Source organism: Microcaecilia unicolor, chromosome 11 (assembly GCF_901765095.1).
Source record: "Microcaecilia unicolor chromosome 11, aMicUni1.1, whole genome shotgun sequence".
NCBI lineage: Eukaryota > Metazoa > Chordata > Amphibia > Gymnophiona > Siphonopidae > Microcaecilia > Microcaecilia unicolor.
In genome coordinates, this window is record NC_044041.1 from 152,558,525 (window position 1) to 152,575,661 (window position 17,137).

A 17,137-nucleotide genomic window follows, 5' to 3' on the forward strand; every position below is an offset into this window, starting at 1 on the left:
CTACCTCTAATCGATGCATGAATCTGATCAATGACAAGACAGTGATAGAAAAGGTATGAGACAGGTCGATGCTATGGACTACAAGCGGGGCCTCCCTCCTCTGATGTACAATGTTGAACTTACGATCACGTAGTCTGTGTTTTAAAGCCCTAGATGTATTTCCGACATACAGTTTAGAACACGGGCATTGAAGAACATATAGTATGGTACCTCAGGGGCAAGTATCTGCAATTGGGTTAAATTTGTCATTTATATCAGCAACTACAAACACTACATTGGTGTTGCAAGAATTCAGTACTTCCGGCAACTCAGAGCTCCTTTTGGACTCAGTGGATTGCTGAAATCAAAAGCACTCAAACCAGAACCTCTAGCTATGTTGTACTATAACTGCTGTGGAAAATCTGTACCATTTTTGCCCTTATATGGAAGACTGACCCTAGCGGTAGTACGATGAGACTGCTACTAGGGGTCAACAATGCCATTTTGAACCCAGAGCTGGATAGGGCAGGATTTGAGGGGAAAATCATTTTGAACCCAGAACTGGATGGAGGCAGCCATTCAATGAAAAACCTCAGAAAAACATTTTCTGAGGAGAATTTCTTCTAATTGTCTATTTCCTTTGCTGTTCCAGTGAAATTATTTGAGGTGATTGAGACAGAGAAAACCCTGTATCTAGTAATGGAGTACGCAAGTGGTGGTAAGTGAAACATTTCTTCTGTGTTCACTGACTTGGATCTCTGTATATGTCTATTCTCTGCTGTCTGAACCGTCTTTCTCTGTATGCTCTCTTTGACAGTTTGCTGTCTCAGAACCAACTCTAGTTTGAGTTTAGGAAGATGCCTGAGACAGTGAGATAGATCTTTAATCCCTTAAAATAGGGAGAGACTTTGGAATGGATTAGTAATCCCTGATAATAGGAAGATGCCTGAGATCCTGATGAATTATTAATCCATAAAGTTAGGGAAGTGCTTGAGACTCTGAGATGGATTATTAATCACTGAGATTAGGGAGGTAAGGGGATTATTAATTCCCGAGGTTAAGAGGAGTCTGTGATACTGAGATGGATTATTAATTCCTGGGTGTAGGAAGGAGCTTGAGGTCAGGGAGGATACTGAGATGGATAATTAATTTCTGAGTTTAGAAAGATGAGACCCTGAGGTGGCTCAGTAATCCCTGAAATTAGGGAGGTGCCTGAGACCCTAAAATGGATTATTAATCCCAGATATTATGGAGATGTTAGAGACCCTGAGATGGATTATTAATCCTTAAGGATAAGGAGGTGTCAGCCTGAGATGGATTGTGTATCCCTGAGATTAGATCCTGAGATGGATTATTAATTCCTGAAGCAAAGCAGGTACCCAAGACCTTAAAATCTCTGAGATTAGGAAGGTGCCTGAGATTTTGTGGTGGATTATTAATCTTTGAGATTAGGAAACTTTTAGTGACCCTAAAATGGATTATTAATACTTGAGATGGAAATACAATGCGATAAAATAAAATACAAGGTATAGTACTTATATTCCACTAATTACCTTGCAGTTCATTGTGAAGTAGAATAAAAGATAGCTAGTCATTACTAGGAATTATAAAACCAATTAAAAATGAAAAAAACAAACAAAAAATATCTTTATTCAGCAATAAAACAGACTAACCATAAGAAGGATCTAAGGGCCCCTTTTACCAAGCTGCAGTAAAAGGGGGGGCCTGTGGTGGCGTCGGCATATGGATTTGCCACACACCGAGGCCTCCTTTTACTGCAGTGGGTTGTTTTCAGCTAAAAAATAAAAGAAATGGCCCTGCGCTAATTACAGGGATTGGCGCGTGACCATTTCTGGGAGGAGCCCTTAACGCCACCTATTTAGGTGACGGTAAGGGCTCCTGCTCTAACCCAAGCCTGGAAATGCCAGTGGGAACTACCACTGAGCTTCTGTGTACCACAGTGGTAGTCGTGATTTGGCGAATGACTATGCCATGGTAGTTCTGCCGTGACATTGTAAAAGGGACTTATTCTGAAACAAAACAGTTTTCAATTTATGCCTAATAAATAATAATGTGGTATATATCATTCAGTGTAAACAATTTAACGAAGGATGCTATATTGGAGAAACAGGCCAGATGCTATAGACAAGATTTAATTTACATAGACATCACATGAAGAATGCTGGTGCCAGCCCGGTTCCTACCCCTGTGGGGCAGCACTTTACAAAACCAGATCACTGTACCAGTGACTTCATAATAGAGAGTTGCACGGGGACAGAAATGCAACCCATCCCCGCCCGTCCCCATCGGAATCAAACCCGTCCCCGCTTATCCCCGCCAGAATCTAACCCGTTGTTATGATTGGGGTCAGAACCCCTCTCAAACTTACCTCTTTCCTGGGGGTCAGCTTCTTAGCTGGCTTCTGTTTCTTTTCTCTGTCCTTTCTGAGCTGGCTCTGTCTCTCTGTGCTGGCAGCTTCCAGCAGCATGGGGTTAATTGTTTTACTTTACTACAGCTTTGTGGGTGGACTGTGTTAGCTCTACCTCTCTTTGGGTGTACTGGCTTCAAGTGCGTCACGGTATTGCATTGGTGTGGGTTGGGCCTCTCTGGGTCAGTGTGCTTTTGCCTTGTTCTAGGGAGTGTGACATCATCAGGGAGGGCCTTGATAAGGAAGTGGTGTTGGTTCCTTCAGGGCCTTTGCAACAGTGGTGTTTGCTTTGGGTAGGGTGGTGCAGTGTGCACTTCTGACTTTGTGTCTAGTTTCCCTGCTTGCTTTTGCTAAGAGCCAGGTTAGTGTTAGTGCAGTGTGCACTGGTGTCTGTGTGTTTAGCTTTCCTGCTTTTCCCTTTGGTTCCCCTGCTTTTCCCTTTGGTTCCCCTGCTTTTCCCTCTTGGTTTTGGAAGCATTGCTGTGTGTAGGGCTTTGGAAGCTCTGTTGCTGATAGAAGTACTTCAGGGTTTGGTGTTGTTAGGAACACTGCAGAGTTTGCTGTTAGAAGTACTTCTGGTGTTTGTGCTATTAGGAGCATTGCAGTCTTTGCTGTTGGTGTTTGGTGCTTTAGAAGCACTGTTGGCTTATGTGTTAGCTTCCCTGCTTTTTCCTTGTGGCTCCCCTGTCTTCCCTTTTAGTGCTAGGAGCTCTTCTGGTTGCTTGCCAGAGTAGTGCTTAGGAAGCACCTTGTTAGTTTTGTATCTAGCTTACTAGAGCAGTGCTTAGGTAGCTTGTTAGTTTTGTGTTTAGCTTGTTAGTGTAGAGCTCTGCTTGTAGCTTGGTGCTTAGTAGCACCTGTGTTAGCTTTGTGTTTAGTTCCCTGCTCTGTTAGTTTAGGGCTTAGGAAGTCCCTTTCTTGAGCAGGGCTTAGGAGCTCATGTTTAGTATAGGGCTTAGGAAGCCCTTTTGTCAGTTTACTGTTAGGAACACTCCTGCTGGTTTAGGGCTTGGGAGCACGTAGATCAGTTTAGGTTTAGGAGCACTTCTGTTTCCAGTCCTGGGCCCTGTGTCATCCGGTATCCAGTAAGTCCTGCCGGCTATTCGAACCCAGGAGCTCAACTCCTGGGGGGCTTAGTAGCTAAGTGCAGGTGAAGCTGTGTGGACCAGTCCGGTGTGCTCCAGTCCGGTGTTCCAGTCCTGTGTCCTCCAGTCCGGGGGATTCCAGTCCAGTGTTCCAGTCCGGGGGGTTCCAGTACTGTGTTCTCCAGTCCGGGGAATTCCAGTCCAGTGGACCAGTCCGGTGTGCTCCAGTCCGGTGTTCCAGTCCTGTGTCCTCCAGTCCGGGGGATTCCAGTCCAGTGTTCCAGTCCGGGGGGGTTCCAGTCCTGTGTCCTCCAGTCCAGGGAATTCCAGTCCAGTGTTCCAGTCCCGTGTGTTCCGCTCGCTGTGCGGTGCCTGCAGTCCCTGCCGCTGTCGGTGTGCTTGCCCAGCGTTGGTTGGTGGGTTTTGCCTGCTGCTGTCGCTCCTCGTCAGCAGCCCAAGGGCTCACGTTTGCTCCAGAGTCCGGCCCCGCAGGCTCTGAACCTGAGAACCTGACACCCATCCCCAACCGTCCCCATGAGTGATTTCCTCCATCCCTGCCCGTCCCCATAAAAAAAGGAAGTATAAAGTACTAAGTGGAGTGGACAGGGGGCACACAATGCAGAGTAATACATTTAAAACGAATCAGAGAAAATATTTCTTGCACTCATTAATATACTGAATCTTAGAAAAAGGGCAATAATACATAAAACAAACTGAAGTTTTTTCCACACTAAAATAGAGAGAATTATTGGTCAGCCAAACAGCACAATGCCCTCACCAAAGAAACAAGTGGGTATGGCTAATGCTTTAGCTGCAGTAAAACAGCTCACAAACAGCCAGTTCCCACCATGAGAGAAATAAACTGCCTATACACATATAAAAAATAAAAGTAGTCAGCTGAGCTCACCTCTGTGCAGTTCTCTTCTGTGGATACCGAGGTCTGGCAGTGCCTGGAAGACTCACTACATACAACTTGAGCAAATCTCACGTGTTGAACTTGAGTTGAGACAGAGAGAGACCCAGGTGAAAACGTGCAAGTGCTCCTCAGGGATGTCCTTTTTTTTTTTTTTTTTAGATTATGGATGAAGGACGTCTAAGTGTTAGGCGCTCAAGTCCCACCTTCACTATGCCTCCAATACCCCCTTGAAATTTGGAAGTCCCTGCGATGGAGCAGTTAAGGACGCCCAAAATGGACATTTCTCCAAGAAGGACATCCACGCCTTTGCTATGCCTCCAACACCCCCTTGGTATTTGGCCGTCCCTGCAATGGAGCAGTTAAGGATGCCCAAAATGGACGTTTCTCAGAGCACATCCACGCCTTTGCTCTGCTCGACACCCCCCCCCCCCCCTTGGTATTTGGCCGTCCCACAGTTAAGGACGCCCAAAATGGATGTTTCTCGGAGCACATCCATGTCTTTGCTCTGCCCGACACCCCCCTTGAAATTTGGCCGTCCCGGCGATGGGGCATTTGAGGGCGTCCTTTTCGCACTGGAGGAGAGCTTGGTTTCCGCCCACTAAAACAAAGGTATGTGCGCGCGTCCCCACAGGAATCCCGCCATCCATCCCCACGGGAATCCCGCATGGTTATTTCTGTCCCCGCAGCACTCCCGCTGACCCGGAAGGGACTCCCGCAGACTCCACGGGATCCCCGCAAACCCCGTTCCCATGCAGACCTATACTTCATAGTAAGAATCCTGAAAGGTAACTTTCAAGCAATACAGGAACGTAAGACCTTTGAAGTCAGAATGATTGAATATTTTGACACCCAACAGACAGGGACTTAACAAGAACTGGGTTTTCTAGCCCATTATAAACCATAAAGTTGTATTGCTCTGTTTATCACCCTCCTCTCACCTATTTTTTATTTATTGCATTTGTATCCCACATTTTCCCACCTATTTGCAGGCTCAATGTGGCTTACAGAGTTTGGTTATCACATAATCATTCCATGATATCAGATACAATTAGTAATGTACAAGGATTAGGTGAGGGAAGAGAGAAGGAAGGTGTTAGGCAAGATATAAGGTGGACTGTAATGATTGGGTGAGTTGGTGAGGTAATTTGGTAAGGCTTTGGGTTCTCTTTGTAGGCTTTGTTGAATAGATGTGTCTTCAGAGATTTACGGAAGTTAGTTATTTCATCAATAGCTTTCAAGGCTGTGGGTAATGCATTCCACAATTGCGTGCTCATGTAAGAGAAGGTGGTGGCGTGTATCAGCTTGTATTTTAAGCCTTTACAGCTGGGGAAGTGCAGATTGAGAAATTTGCGGGATGATCTTGTGGCGTTTCTGGGAGGCAGGTCCACAAGGTTTAGCATGTAGATTGGGGCATCTGCGTGAATGATTTTGTGTACAATCGTGCAGATCTTGAACGCATTTCATTCCTTGATTGGGAGCCAGTGAAGTTTCTCTCTTAGGGGTTTTGCATTTTCATATTTGGTTTTTCCAAATATGAGTCTGGCGGCGGTATTCTGGGCTGTTTGGAGTTTTTTGATGGTCTGTTCTTTGCAGTGCATTATAGTAGTCCAGATGACTTATTACTATTGACTGTACCAAGGTACGGAAGATATATCTCGGGAAGAGAGATTTTACTCTTTTGAGTTTCCACATGGCATGGAAAATCTTTTTCGTTGTGTTCTTCACGTGAATATTGAGTGTGAGGTTTCGGTCGATGGTAACTCCAAGAATTTTTAGATTTTGTGCTACTGGGAGAGAACAGTATGGTAGCCGAGCTAAACGCGCTATGATTGGCTCAGAGACTTCCTGGTCTCTCAGCTGAGTGAAGCACTGCCAAAAAAGACGTTTTTATTATTGCCGGGGGGGGGGGGGGGGAAGACGGGCAAAATGGACGGTTTTTTTGGATGGGCGTCCTCAACTGCACTGTCCTCTGGATCGAGCCGCATCAGAGGAGGTGAGCACCATGCAGTCTTCGGGTGGCACAGGGAGACTTATTTGGCATGTGCAGAGCAGCCAGCATAACGCTTGGCTGCTCTGCGCATGCTCTACCGGCCGATTGGCCATCTGTTTAACGATGGAATAGAGAATGCAAGTGAGCTACAACAAACAGCTCATTTGCATTCCCTTTCCTTAATTCATGCCGGTTCCTTACCGATTCGCTAGGGGAATCGGTAAGGGAAGGGCTGTAACGATTGTTTAGTGCATCTGGCCCTAACACGGCTACCACACCTCTCTGCCTAATAAATAAAAATAAAGCAAGACAAAAAAGAAAATAAGATGATACCCTTTTTTTATTGGACTAACTTAATTTTTTTTCATGAGCTTTCAAAGGTAACCCTTCTTTGGATCAGAAATTCAGAAGATTTATGCCTAAAAGTCATATAAATCTGACATAATCTAATATCAAGTAGAGGGGCATTCCAAATTCTCACCATTTAGTATGGAAATTTCCTTGCATATCTCATCCCCCAAGGACTAGGGAAATTAATTTTGGGGGAAATCTGAAGAGATCTACTATGAAGGCCCAATAAAGGTGACAAGTGAAACTTAATATGGAGATTGAGCATGTAAAATTTTAAAAATCATGGAACATAATTTTAAGTCATCCATACATACATAGGAATCCAGTGCAAAAAAACAGAGCAGAGAATTCACCCTATCATAACATTTAGATGAACACAATAAGGGGGCTGTGGTGTTGCAGTGTTTGCAATTTCTATTCTATAGAACTCGAACAACCAGTGTATATAAGATTACAATAATCCAGTTGGTTTAATAGTAAAGTTTGCACCAGGATTCTGAAATGATTAAACAAATGTCTCAGTCTTCAAAGTTTCCCACCATCAAAAATAACTTTTTAGTAAAACTGTTCACCTGTGGCACCGAAGATAATGTGGAATCCAAAGTGACTCCCAAAAGTTTTAGTGAATCTTCCAGATGGAATATAGTACTTCCTACTAATAATTTTTAGCATTTCCATGGTGTTATTAACAATTCACATTTATTAATTAATTCAGTTTATGAATCACATTTCTTTTAATTAAAATCCAATGCAATTTATACATTCCAAACACTTAAGGGATAATTCTCTACAGGCTGCCTAAAGCTAGGTGTTGAGATGAATTCTATATTGGTAATTATACGTGTAAGCGCTATTATAGAATACTAATGTAAGTCAGCATTTACATGCCAGCATTTAGGTGCAGCCACTTACACCGTGTCAGTGGCTAGTATAAATGTCCGTGCCTAAATGTTACAGTTTCACGTTTAACTGTCAGTATTCTCGACCTTAGCACACAAGCCCTACCCATGTCCCTCCCACATCCACACTCCCTTGCAATTACGCACTAAAGAATTTGGGTGCTAAGGTTAGAGAATACTAAGTGCAGTTGTGTGCTTAATTGCAAATTAGTGCCAATTAGTGCAGATTAACTCCAGTTATCACTAATATTAGTGCCAATTTCAACTAATTTGTCATTTAAGTTCCGTGCACAACTGTACATATTCTGTAACCTACACACACAATTTGCACGCTAAGTGTAAAATTATTCACACAAGATTGTAGAATGAGCACAGTTAAAATCATTGGGGGCAATATTCAGCCAGCAGCATACAACTCTTCCTTAAATGCTGGCTGGCTGCTGTTTAAATTAGACCCAAATATTCACTGCCAACCCCTGTTGTGGTACCGGCACTCAAGATCTAGGTACTCATTGGTCTACCGAGAGTTATCTGGTGGCATAGGCGCCGACTCCGTGGGTGCTGTGGGTGCTTGAGCACCCCCAATATTTGAAACCTGCCCTCATTGCTTTCCTGCCGCCCAGCCAGCGCTTAAAACTCATTTTACCTGATTGAACGGCAGTGAAAGAAGCAGAGTACAGCCGGCTCGCCTTCAGCTTTCCCCTTCTCTCTCAGCTGTGGTCCCGCCCTCATTTCCTGTTTACGCAAGGGCAGGACGCTGAGAGGGAAGGAGAAAGCTGAAGGCGAGCCGGCTGCTTCTTTCACTGCCATTCAGTCAGGTAAAATGAGTTTTAAGAGCTGGCTGGGCGGCTGGAAGGCAAGGAGGGCTGTTGAGGGAGAAGAGGTCGGGCGGGGGGGGGTTGGAACTGGAACGGGGTGGAGGTGGAGTTTGGGGCGTCACTGGACATGGAGGGGAGGGCAAGGGAGAGAGGAGAAATCGCTGGACATGGATGGGAGGGAGGGAAGAGAGGAGAAATCGGTAGACATGGAGGGGAGGGCAGGGGAGAGAGGAGAATTGCTGGATATGGATGGGGGAAGAGGGCAGGGGAGAGAGGAGAGTTGCTGGACATGAATGCATGGAGGGGAGGGCAGGGGAGAGGAGAGAGTTGCTGAACATGGATGCAGGAGAGGGCAGGGGAGAGAGGAGAGTTGCTGAACATGGATGCAGGGGAGAGAGGAGAGTTGCTGAACATGAATGCAGGGGAGGGCAGGGGAGAGAGGAGAGTTGCTGGACATGGATGCAGGGGAGGGCAGGGGAGAGAGGAGAGTAGCTGAACATGGATACAGGGGAGGGCAGGGAAGAGAGGACAGTTGCTAAACATGGATACAGGGGAGGGCAGGGGAGAGAGGAGAGTTGCTGGAAATGAATGCAGGGGAGGGCAGGGGAGAGAGGAGAGTTGCTGGAAATGGATGCAGGGGAGGGCATGGGAGAGATAAGAGTTGCTGTACATGGATGCAGGGGAGGGCAGGAGAAATGCTGGACATGGATGGAGGAGAGGAAAGACAGGAAGGAGATGCACATGGATGGAGGGGAGAGAGGAGAAATGCTGGACATGGAGTGGAGGAAAGACAGGCAGTAGATGCGCATGGCAGGGAGAGAGGAGAAATGCTGGACATGGATGGAGGGGAGGGAAGACACAGAAAGTCAAATACGTTAGCGTTTAACTTTAAAAAAGGAGACTATGATAAAATGAGAAGAACGGTAAAAAAAAAACTTAGGGGGGCAACTGAGAGAGTAAAAACTGTACAACAGGCGTGGACGCTGTTCAAAAATACCATCCTGGAGGCCCAGGCCATACATATTCCGCAAATTAGAAAAGAAAGACGGAAGTCCAAAAGACACCCGGCCTGGTTGAAAAGTGAGGTGAAGGAAGCTATTAGGGCTAAAAGAAACGCCTTCAGAAAATGGAAGAAGGAACCGTCTGAAAATAACAAGAAACAGCATAAGGAGTGTCAAAGCAAATGCAAGGCGCAGATTAAGAAGGCCAAGAGGGAGTATGAAAAAAAGATAGCATTAGAGGCAAAGAAACATAGTAAAAAAAATTTTCGGTATATTAAAAGCAGGAAGCCGGCAAAAGAATCGGTTGGGCCGCTGGATGACCAAGGGGTAAAAGGGGCGATCAAGGAAGACAAAGACGTAGCTTCAGTCTTCACCGAGGAAGATTTGGGTGGGATACCGGTGTCGGAAATGGTATTTCAAGCGGACGAGTCAGAGAAACTTACTGACTTCACGGTAAACCTGGAGGACGTAATGGGGCAGTTCGGCAAACTGAAGAGTAGCAAATCTCCTGGACCGGATGGTATTCATCCTAGAGTACTGATAGAACTGAAAAACGAGCTCGCGGAGCTACTGCTAGTGATATGCAACTTATCCTTAAAATCGAGCGTGGTACCGGAAGATTGGAGGGTGGCCAATGTAACGCCCATTTTTAAAAAAGGCTCCAGGGGAGATCCGGGAAATTATAGACCGGTGAGTCTGACGTCGGTGCCTGGGAAAATGGTAGAGGCTATTATTAAAAACAAAATTACAGAGCACATCCGAGGACATGGATTACTGAGACCAAGTCAGCATGGCTTTTGTGTGGGGAAATCTTGTCTGACCAATTTACTTCAATTCTTTGAAGGAGTGAACAAACATGTGGACAAAGGGGAGTCAGTTGATATTGTGTATCTGGATTTTCAAAAGGCGTTTGACAAGGTACCTCATGAAAGGCTACAGAGGAAATTGGAGGGTCATGGGATAGGAGGAAATGTCCTATTGTGGATTAAAAACTGGTTGAAGGATAGGAAACAGAGAGTGGGGTTAAATGGGCAGTATTCAAAATGGAGAAGGGTAGTTAGTGGGGTTCCTCAAGGGTCCGTGCTAGGACCGCTGCTTTTTAATATATTTATAAATGATTTAGAGATGGGAGTAACTAGCGAGGTAATTAAATTTGCTGATGACACAAAGTTATTCAAAGTCGTTAAATCACGACAGGATTGTGAAAAATTACAAGAGGACCTTACGAGACTGGGAGACTGGGCGGCTAAATGGCAGATGATGTTTAATGTGAGCAAGTGCAAGGTGATGCATGTGGGAAAAAAGAACCCGAATTATAGCTACGTCATGCAAGGTTCCACGTTAGGAGTTACGGACCAAGAAAGGGATCTGGGTGTCGTCGTCGATAACACACTGAAACCTTCTGCTCAGTGTGCTGCTGCGGCTAAGAAAGCGAATAGAATGCTGGGTATTATTAGGAAAGGTATGGAAAACAGGTGTGAGGATGTTATAATGCCGTTGTATCGCTCCATGGTGCGACCGCACCTTGAGTATTGTGTTCAATTCTGGTCGCCGCATCTCAAGAAAAATATAGTAGAATTGGAAAAGGTGCAGCGAAGGGCGACTAAAATGATAGCGGGGATGGGACGACTTCCCTATGAAGAAAGACTAAGGAGGCTAGGGCTATACAGCTTGGAGAAGAGACGGCTGAGGGGAGACATGATAGAAGTATATAAAATAATGAGTGGAGTGGAACAGGTGGATGTGAAGCTTCTGTTCACGCTTTCCAAAAATACTAGGACTAGGGGGCATGCGATGAAACTACAGTGTAGTAAATTTAAAACAAATCGGAGAAAATTTTTCTTCACCCAACGTGTAATTAAACTCTGGAATTCGTTGCCGGAGAAAGTGGTGAAGGCAGTTAGCTTAGCAGAGTTTAAAAAGGGGTTGGACGGTTTCCTAAAGGACAAGTCCATAAACCGCTACTAAACGGACTTGGAAAACTCCAAAATTCCAGGAATAACATGTATAGAATGTTTGTACGTTTGGGAAGCTTGGCAGGTGCCCTTGGCCTGGATTGGCCGCTGTCGTGGACAGGATGCTGGGCTCGATGGACCCTTGGTCTTTTCCCAGTATGGCATTACTTATGTACTTATGTACTTATATGAGATGCACATGGAAGGAAGGGAGAGAGGAAAAATGCTGGACATGGATGGAGGGGAGGGAAGAGAGGAAGTGAAAAGTGAACACGGATGAGAGGGGGGAGAGAGGAAGAATTATGAACATGGATGGAGGAGAGGGAACAGAGAGGAAGGAGTTGCATATGGATGGAGGGGAGTGAAGAAAGAGGAAGGAGATGCATGGTGACAGAGATGAGGGAAAAGAGGAGAAAAACTACACATGGATGGAGAAAATAGACGCTGGACGGAAAGAGGGAAGAGAGGGAGCAGACGCTGGACGGAAAGGAGAGAGAGGGGAGCAGACGCTGGATGGAAAGGAGAGAGAGGGGGCAGATGCTGGATGGAAAGGGGGAAGAGAGGGAGCAGATACTGGAAGGAAAGGGGGGAGAGAGGGGGTAGATGCTGGATGGAAAGGGGGGAAAGTTAAAGATCGAGGAAAGAAGAAACAAGAGACTGGGACCAACACAATTAGAAACAGTAAACGGCCAGACCACAAAGGTAGGAAGAAATGAATTTTATTTTTAGTTTAGGATAAAGTAGTGTGGTAGCTGTGTTAATAAATACAGAAAATGGAAGTAAGGTGATATGTTTACTGGACTAATTTTAATACATTTTTGACTTATGTTTGGAGACCAAACCCTCCTTTCTTGTGTCAGAACAGAATACCATAACAGCAGTATACTGTCCTGACCTGAGGAAAGAGGTTTTGGCCTTTGAAAGCTAATTGAAAAATGTATTTAGTCCAATAAAAATGATGTTATCATATTTTCCATTTTTTTGTTTTATTTGTATTTGTTAACCTATAGTATAGTGATTGAAATATGTCAGTTTTTGAAATTTGCATCTCTTTATATTTGCACATTCTCCGAGGACAAGCAGGCTGCTTGTTCTCACTGATGGGGTGAAGTCCACAGCAGCCCCTCCAATCGGAACACTTTACTAGCAAAGGCCTTTGCTAGTCCTCGCACGCCGATGCGCACCGCACATGCGCGGCCGTCTTCCCGCCCAAACAGGCTCGTGTTCGTCAGTCTTCTTTTGTCCGCGCTCGGGACGGTCGTGTTTGCGCCGTTCGCACCCCTTAAGTTGACCCTCGCGCGTCTTTTAGCTTTTGCTTAGAGAAAAAAAAAAGGGATTTTGAGAAACGACCTTTTCGGTCTTTTTTCCCCTTCCCGTATTTCCAGTTTTGCCCCGCTAAGTTTACTTTCGTTTTCGGGGTAGGCCCTTTTGAGGCCTCGGTTCGAGTTTTTCTCTCCCTCTTTTTTTGTGCCTTTTCCGCCATTACGAGTTTTGATTTCACTGGCGTGATTTTTCCGCCCATGTCATCGAAGTCTCCCAGTGGCTTCAAGAAGTGCACCCAGTGCGCCCGGGTAATCTCGCTCACTGATAGGCACGCGTCGTGTCTTCAGTGTCTGGGGGCTGGGCACCGCCCGCAGGCCTGTAGTCTTTGCGCCCTTTTACAGAAAAGGACTCAGGTAGCGAGATTGGCCCAGTGGAACGTGTTGTTCTCGGGCTCTTCGTCGGCAACAGCACCGGGGGTATCGAGTGCATCGACGTCGACAGCGTCAAGACCTCCAACCTCGGCGGCGACTGTATCGATTGCATCGAGGCATCGACCCTCTGCATCGTCGGGGCCGAGACATCGGAAGTCGGCGTCGGTGGTACCGGGACCTCCACTAATGCTGATGTCGTCGGACAGTGGTGCTTCGACTGGAGTGCAGGTGAGGGCTGTCCATTCCCCTGCTGGTGGCGGTGAGCCTTCGGGTGGGTCTCCCCCTACCCTGAGGGCTCCTGCGGTACAGCCCCCCCCCCCCCCCCGAGACCGACCTTCTTCGGCCTCGGCCCCGAGGAAGCGACGGTTGGATTCTACGTCCTCCTCGTCGGTACCAGGAAGTTCCGGTGACATGCTTCGTTTGAAAAAGTCAAAGAAGCATCGACACCGGTCTCCTTCCCGCATCGGTACCGAGAGCTCTGGGTCGCCGAGGAAGTCGGCACCCAGTAGGCATCGGCACCGGGAGGACCGCTCACCCTCTGTTCAGGAGGTGTCGATGTGCTCCACCTTGGACAGCCCGGAACAGCCTCCACGCCCGGAACAGACTCTGACCTCGACGCCTGCATCGGCTTCTATGTCTTTCTCCACAGCCGCCCTGCACGAGAATCTCCGGGCCGTTCTTCCAGAGATCCTGGGAGAGCTGTTGCGCCCTTCCCCTCCGGTACCGGGGGTGCTTGCGCCACCGGTACCGTCGAGTGAGGCGCCGGCTGGCCCCTTGCCCGGGGTGAGGTCTCCGACATCGGTGCCGCTTGCGGTACCGACTGCGGCCGCCTCCCTGGAAGGCTCCCCGACGACGTCGGCGGAGGGAGCTTCGCCGGTGCTGGCGAGGGAGTCTACCTCTCGACGCTCACACCATGGCCGTGTTTCCACGGAGTCGAGCCGGGCACGGCTTCAGACACAGGTTCATGAACTTGTGTCTGATACCGATGGTGAGGCCTCGTGGGAGGAGGAGGAGGACATCAGATATTTCTCTGACGAGGAGTCTGATGGCCTTCCTTCTGATCCCACACCCTCCCCTGAAAGGCAGCTTTCTCCTCCCGAGAGTCTGTCTTTCGTGGCCTTTGTCCGGGAGATGTCTACGGCCATCCCCTTCCCGGTGGTTGTGGAGGACGAGCCCAGGGCTGAAATGTTTGAGCTCCTGGACTATCCTTCTCCACCTAAGGAAGCGTCCACAGTACCCATGCATCATGTCCTAAAAAAAGACATTGCTGGCGAACTGGACCAAGCCTCTAAGTAATCCCCACATTCCCAAGAAGATCGCGTCCCAGTACCGGATCCATGGGGACCCAGAGCTGATGCGCACTCAGTTGCCTCACGACTCTGGAGTTGTGGATTTGGCCCTAAAGAAGGCTAAGAGTTCTAGGGAGCATGCTTCGGCGCCCCCGGGCAAGGACTCTAGGACCTTAGACTCCTTTGGGAGGAAGGCCTACCATTCTTCTATGCTCGTGGCCAAAATCCAGTCTTACCAGCTCTACACGAGCATACACATGCAGAACAATGTGCGGCAGTTGGCGGGCTTGGTGGACAAGCTCCCTCCTGAGCAAGCCAAGCCATTTCAGGAGGTGGTCAGGCAGCTGAAGGCGTGCAGAAAATTCCTGGCCAGGGCCGCTGCTCAAGGTGTGGTGATGCGCAAACTCTCATGGCTGCGTGCCTCCGACCTGGAGAATAGGATCCAGCAGCGGATTGCGGACTCGCCTTGCCGAGCGGACAATATTTTTGGAGAGAAAGCCGAACAGGTGGTAGAGCAGCTCCACCAGCGGGATACCGCTTTCGACAAGTTCTCCCGCCGGCAGCCTTCAGCTTCTACCTCCACAGGTAGACGTTTTTATGGGGGAAGGAAGACTGTTCCCTACTCTTCTGGTAAGCGTAGGTACAATTCTTCCGTCTCGACAGCCTGCGGCCCAGGCTAAGCCCCAGCGCGCTCGCTCTCATCAGCAGCGTGCGCCTCAGCAAGGCCCCTCGGCTCCCCAGCAAAAGCAAGGGACGAGCTTTTGACTGGCTCCAGCAGAGCATAGCCGACATCAATGTGTCAGTGCCGGGCGATCTGCCGGTCGGGGGGAGGTTGAAAGTTTTTCACCAAAGGTGGCCTCTCATAACCTCCGACCAGTGGGTTCTCCAAATAGTCCGGCAAGGATACACCCTCAATTTGGTTTCCAAACCTCCAAATTGCCCACTGGGAGCTCAATCCTACAGCTTCCAGCACAAGCAGGTACTTGTAGAGGAACTCTCCGCCCTTCTCAGCGCCAATGCGGTCGAGCCCGTGCCATCCGGGCAAGAAGGGCTGAGATTCTATTCCAGGTACTTCCTTGTGGAAAAGAAAACAGGGGGGATGCGTCCCATCCTAGACCTAAGGGCCCTGAACAAATATCTGGTCAAGGAAAAGTTCAGGATGCTTTCCCTGGGCACCCTTCTTCCCATGATTCAGGAAAACGACTGGCTATGCTCTCTGGACTTGAAGGACGCCTACACGCACATCCCGATACTGCCAGCTCACAGACAGTATCTGCGATTTCAGCTGGGCACACGTCACTTCCAGTACTGTGTGCTACCCTTTGGGCTCGCCTCTGCGCCCAGAGTGTTCACGAAGTGCTTGGCTGTAGTAGCAGCGGCGCTTCGCAGGCTGGGAGTACATGTGTTCCCTTATCTCGACGATTGGCTGGTGAAGAACACATCCGAGGCAGGAGCTCTACAGTCCATGCAGATGACTATTCGCCTCCTGGAGCTACTGGGGTTTGTGATAAATTATCCAAAGTCCCATCTTCTCCCAGTACAGAGACTCGAATTCATAGGAGCTCTGCTGGATTCTCGGACAGCTCGTGCCTATCTCCCAGAGACGAGAGCCAACAACTTGTTGTCCCTCCTCTCGCGGGTGCGAGCGTCCCAGCAGATCACAGCTCGGCAGATGTTGAGATTGCTGGGCCACATGGCCTCCACAGTTCATGTGACTCCCATGGCCCGCCTTCACATGCGATCTGCTCAATGGACCCTAGCTTCCCAGTGGTTTCAGGCTGCTGGGGATCTAGAAGACGTGATCCACCTGTCCACGAGTTTTCTCAAATCCCTGCATTGGTGGACGATTTGGTCCAATTTGACTCTGGGACGTCCTTTCCAAATTCCTCAGCCACAAAAAGTGCTGACTACGGATGCGTCTCTCCTGGGGTGGGGAGCTCATGTTGATGGGCTTCACACCCAAGGAAGCTGGTCCCTCCAGGAACGCGATATGCAGATCAATCTCCTGGAGTTACGAGCGGTCTGGAACGCTCTGAAGGCTTTCAGAGATCGGCTGTCCCACCAAATTATCCAAATTCAGACAGACAACCAGGTTGCCATGTATTACATCAACAAGCAGGGGGGCACCAGATCTCGCCCCCTTTGTCAGGAAGCCGTCAGCATGTGGCTCTGGGCTCGCCGTCACGGCATGTTGCTCCAAGCCACATATCTGGCAGGCGTAAACAACAGTCTGGCCGACAGGTTGAGCAGGATCATGCAACCTCACGAGTGGTCGCTCAATTCCAAGGTAGTGCGGCAGATCTTCCAGGTGTGGGACACCCCCTTGGTGGATCTCTTCGCATCTCGAGCCAATCACAAGGTCCCTCAGTTCTGTTCCAGACTTCAGGCCCACGGCAGACTGGCATCGGATGCCTTCCTCCTGGACTGGGGGGAAGGTCTGCTGTATGCTTATCCTTCCATACCTCTGGTGGGGAAGACTTTGTTGAAACTCAAGCAAGACCGAGGCACCATGATTCTGATTGCTCCCTTTTTGGCCGCGTCAGATCTGGTTCCCTCTTCTTCTGGAGTTGTCCTCCGAAGAACCGTGGAGATTGGAGTGTTTTCCGACCCTCATCACACAGGACGAAGGGGCGCTTCTGCATCCCAACCTCCAGTCTCTGGCTCTCACATCCTGGATGTTGATAGCGTACTTTGCCTCTTTGGGTCTGTCAGAGGGTGTCTCCCGCATCTTG

General features: G+C 48.3%; 1 protein-coding gene across 5 annotated transcripts in view; it reads left to right on the forward strand.

Annotated features, from left to right (window-relative positions):
* The window catches only part of MARK4 (microtubule affinity regulating kinase 4), a 672,690-nt gene that overhangs the window by 425,943 nt on the left and 229,610 nt on the right, over positions 1-17,137 (forward strand). For all 5 annotated transcript variants that reach the window (XM_030220223.1, XM_030220222.1, XM_030220221.1 and 2 more), the window contains one exon: positions 632-697. In XM_030220223.1, the coding sequence (XP_030076083.1) occupies positions 632-697 (66 nt within the window). The remainder of the gene's footprint in view (positions 1-631; positions 698-17,137) is intronic.